The sequence below is a fragment of the Chenopodium quinoa genome, unplaced genomic scaffold (assembly GCF_001683475.1).
Source record: "Chenopodium quinoa cultivar QQ74 unplaced genomic scaffold, ASM168347v1, whole genome shotgun sequence".
NCBI classification, from domain to species: Eukaryota; Viridiplantae; Streptophyta; class Magnoliopsida; order Caryophyllales; family Amaranthaceae; genus Chenopodium; species Chenopodium quinoa.
The window spans coordinates 1376754-1380506 of NW_018742381.1; the positions used below are offsets into that span (position 1 = coordinate 1376754).

Consider the following 3753-nt stretch of genomic DNA (forward strand, 5'->3'; position numbering starts at 1 on the left):
ACCAGAAAAAAAAAAAAAAAAAAAAGCTAATACTCGATCCTACATGGACACTATTCAAGGAATACGTTTTTAAAACGATGCAAAATAGGAATTAAATTTGATTTAAACAATTTCTAGGGAAATCGTTCATTGTGTTATTTATTTTTTTATTTTTTTATAAGGAGTATTTTTTACTTACCAAATTGGTAAATGGGGAGTCGTGCTATTGCTTTGGAATTGAATCTTGTAGCTTGTGCTTTAAAGGTCCATGATTATGAACAAACTAAGGAACTTTGCTCCTCCTTAGAGCATCTCCAACGGTAAGCTACAAAGGCTTATAGCTTGCTTTGCCACGTCAACTTTTAAAGCTACAACCTATTTAAGCTACAAAGTACTCTAATGGTAAGCTACAAGAAGTTGTAGCTTGATTTGCCACATCAATATTTCAAGTTACAAAGTACTCCAATGGTTGGTTATAAAATTTTATAGTTTGCATGTAATACTTTATCTACTACACTATATAAGCTGAAATTTCATTGCTAATTTACTTACCTTTACCAAACAAAATTCCAATAATATAATTTCACAAGTTATGCCAGCTATCAATATTAAAATTTACTCCAATAATTTAATTTCATATAAGTTGTATTGTACTCGTACTATATATGAATGACTTGCTTGCAATTTGATTATTTGAGCTTATATGAATTATTAAATATTTTCATCAAGAGTATTGATAACCTTTCTTCCTAAATTTATTTGCATATTTTGTAATCTAACATTTGACAATACACTAAATAAAACTAATTAACAAAACAACATTCCCTAAAAAAAAAATAATAAAAAAAAAAATCAAACTTAACAAATTAAGATCAATTCAAGTTATAGCTACCAAAACGTGACCAAATATGCTCCACTAAATTAGCTTTAGCTGGGGATAATGCATTTGTCTATCTCAGATTGTTGCATCTCTTTCAAGATATGACTCGAAATTCTCCTCATGTCCTTGATGCACATCATCAACAACACTTGGTGTTCATCGTTAGAAAAGTTATGGTTATAAGTGTGACGCTCGTCTTCAACAATCATATTGTGTAATGTAATACACGCATCCATAATATCATGGATATTGCGTTTATGCTAACAACGTGCAGGCCCACAAACTATAGCAAAACGATATTGGAATACCCCAAATGCCCTCTCAACATCTTTCCTTGCACTCTCTTGCTTTTTCTTAAACAAAAGCCTCTTTGGGTCTCGAGGATGTGAAATTTTTTTAACAAATGCAGCCCACTCAGGATATATATCGTCAACTAGATAATATCCCATTTCATACTTGGTGCCATTAATGGTAAAATTAACCTCCGGAGCTCGTCCTTGCAATTTCTCTTGAAACAAATTTGATCTACATAGCACATTAAGGTCGTTGTATGATCCAGCAACACCTAAATATGCGTGCCAAATCCATAGATCTATTGAGGCCACAACTTCAAGCATTATTGTTGGATATCCATAATCACCTCGAGTGTATTGTCCTTTCCATCCAGTACGACAATTTTTCAATGCCCTAGCATACAATCGAGACTTCCAAGCATGCCCGAAAAGCCATGGTATTCCTCATGCATTTTAAGCAATCGTTGGTCATCATTAGCATTGGGACCTCTCATGTACACCTTTCCAAATATTTCAATAACACCACGACAAAATTTAAATAGACACTCCATAGTCGTGCTCTCACCAATCTTGATGTACTCATCAAGAGCAACGACTGGAGTTCCATAAGCTAATATGCGAATAGCACCAGTACATTATTGAAGAGGAGACAAACCCATTCTTTTTGCAACATCAAACCTTTGTTGAAAATATTCAATGTGATTTTTTAAGGCCTCCACTATTCAATTGAAGACCTCTCTCCTCATACGAAACCGTCTTCAAAAAAAATGTTCCGGATATACTGGTTGTTCAGAAAAATAATCTTTGTATAGACGTTCTGCACCACCTTCACGATCACGATGAACAAACTCTCACGGGGGTGTTTCATATTGTGAGATTATGTATCGCCCAATTTCTTCATGTGATTCATCAAGTAATTGCTCTTCCCAAAATTTATCCCAATCAAAGTTATTACTTGTAGAATTTGGACTTTCAGATATTTTAAATTGGTAATATATGTATATATTAGTGGAGTATCAACTGAAGAATGACAGTGTCATTCTATTGGGCACACGGCCTTACATGTAATATTTCATCAAATTATCTACATTCCAAGTCCTAGGCAGCCTCCTCCCATCAGCTGCTTCAAGCTTGAATGTTCCATCTTTTAAGACCTCGCAGATCCAATATGGACCCTCCCAATTAGGGGTAAGTTTGCCTTATTCCTTCGCACGACCCTGTGCCTCCATTTTCCTCAATACTAGATCACCCAAATTCAAGGGTCTAGCCACAACTCTTTTATTGTACTCTCTGGCAATCCTCAACTTGTAGACCTGTTGTCTAAGCAGAGCATCACCCGTCACTTCAGGAAGTAGATCCAGGTTATGCTTATGGCCTCCTAATTAGCTTCTTCGTCATACTTCATCACGCACTAGGTGGGCTCACATATATCAATTGGAAGAACCGCTTCAGCTCCGTATACTAGCATGAAAGGTGATTCTCCCGTTAAATTCTTAGTAGTGGTCCTGATAGACCAAAGGACAGTATATAGCTCTTCAAACCAAAGACCCATCGGGTTGTCAAACTTTTTCTTTATCCCATTTGATATGATCTAGTTGAACGCTTCCACTTGGCCATTGGCTTGAGGGTGTGAAACCGAGGCAAAATGACCAGTAATGCCTTGACGAGCTAACCAATTTGTTAGCACATTAGTGTCAAATTGAGGACCATTGTCAAATACAATTGACTGAGGGACTCCAAATCGAGTAATTATATTTTTCCAAATAGAACCTTCAACATCAGATGTCTTCAATCCCCTCATAGGCTCAGCCTCAACCCACTTTGTGAAATAATCCACAGCCACCAAGACATACTTCTTCTGCCTCGGAGCATGGGGAAAAGGACCCAAAATGTCCATTCCCCATTTAGCAAATGGGATTGGTAAGAGAACTGTGGAAAAATCCACAGCTGGCCTTCTGTGTATGTCCCCATGAATTTGATACTTCCTACATTTCCTTACTAACTTCATGGCATCTTGTCTTAGGCTGGGCCAATAGTACCATGTTATCAACGCCTTTTCAGCTAGCGCTCTAGCCTCAATGTGTGACCCACAGAAGCCTTCATGTATGTCCTCCAGGATCTCAGCACCCTTCTCTAGGGTCACATATTTCAACAGCGAATGAGAGAACGACTTCTTATAAAGTTGATCCTTCCAAAAAACAAACCATGCATCCTGTCTCTTGACATATTTAGCTCTCTGAGGATCACTGGGTAAAGTTCAATCGATCTTGTATTGCATAACCTCGTCCATCCACGAGCTCCTCGATTTATGAAATTAGTGTCTTCTAACTCATCAATGCTTCTCTTATCATTCACTTCCTAGAAGACAGACCTCGGTGAGTCACCGGTAGCAGTGCTGTCCAAATTTGAAAGAGCATTTCCTTGGTTGTTCTTCGACCGATTGTATGAGAAAGAATTCATCCAAACCAGAAAGTGCAAAAGATACTCAAGAGAGGGGGTGAATTGAGTATTCGGCAAGTGTTGTAAACTTTTCATTTTTGATTGAGAGAACAGTAAGAGAACTGTTCTGTATGCAACGGAATAAATAAGAACACAAGCAAT

The 3753-nt window shown here is 37.3% G+C and overlaps 1 protein-coding gene across 1 annotated transcript; it reads right to left on the bottom strand.

Annotated features, from left to right (window-relative positions):
• Positions 1 to 1119: 1119 nt before the first annotated feature.
• LOC110697648 lies at positions 1120 to 2704 on the bottom strand. Its single transcript, XM_021875029.1, has 3 exons — positions 2578 to 2704; positions 1556 to 1762; positions 1120 to 1424 (listed from the first exon to the last, which is right to left on the bottom strand). Exons 1-3 carry the CDS (start codon positions 2702 to 2704, stop codon positions 1120 to 1122), a joined length of 639 nt encoding a protein of 212 aa, XP_021730721.1.
• Positions 2705 to 3753: the final 1049 nt, after the last annotated feature.

Excerpts from the sequence above, each read along its gene's own strand:
- LOC110697648 (XM_021875029.1), bottom strand. The coding sequence starts at position 2,704 with ATGGGTCTTTGGTTTGAAGAGCTATATACTGTCCTTTGGTCTATCAGG. Across the intron at positions 1,763-2,577 it reads GGTTCTTCCAATTGATATAT|CTTATGGAACTCCAGTCGTT; the intron begins GTGAGCCCACCT and ends TTCGCATATTAG. Across the intron at positions 1,425-1,555 it reads CATGCTTGGAAGTCTCGATT|GTGTTGCTGGATCATACAAC; the intron begins GTATGCTAGGGC and ends ACGCATATTTAG.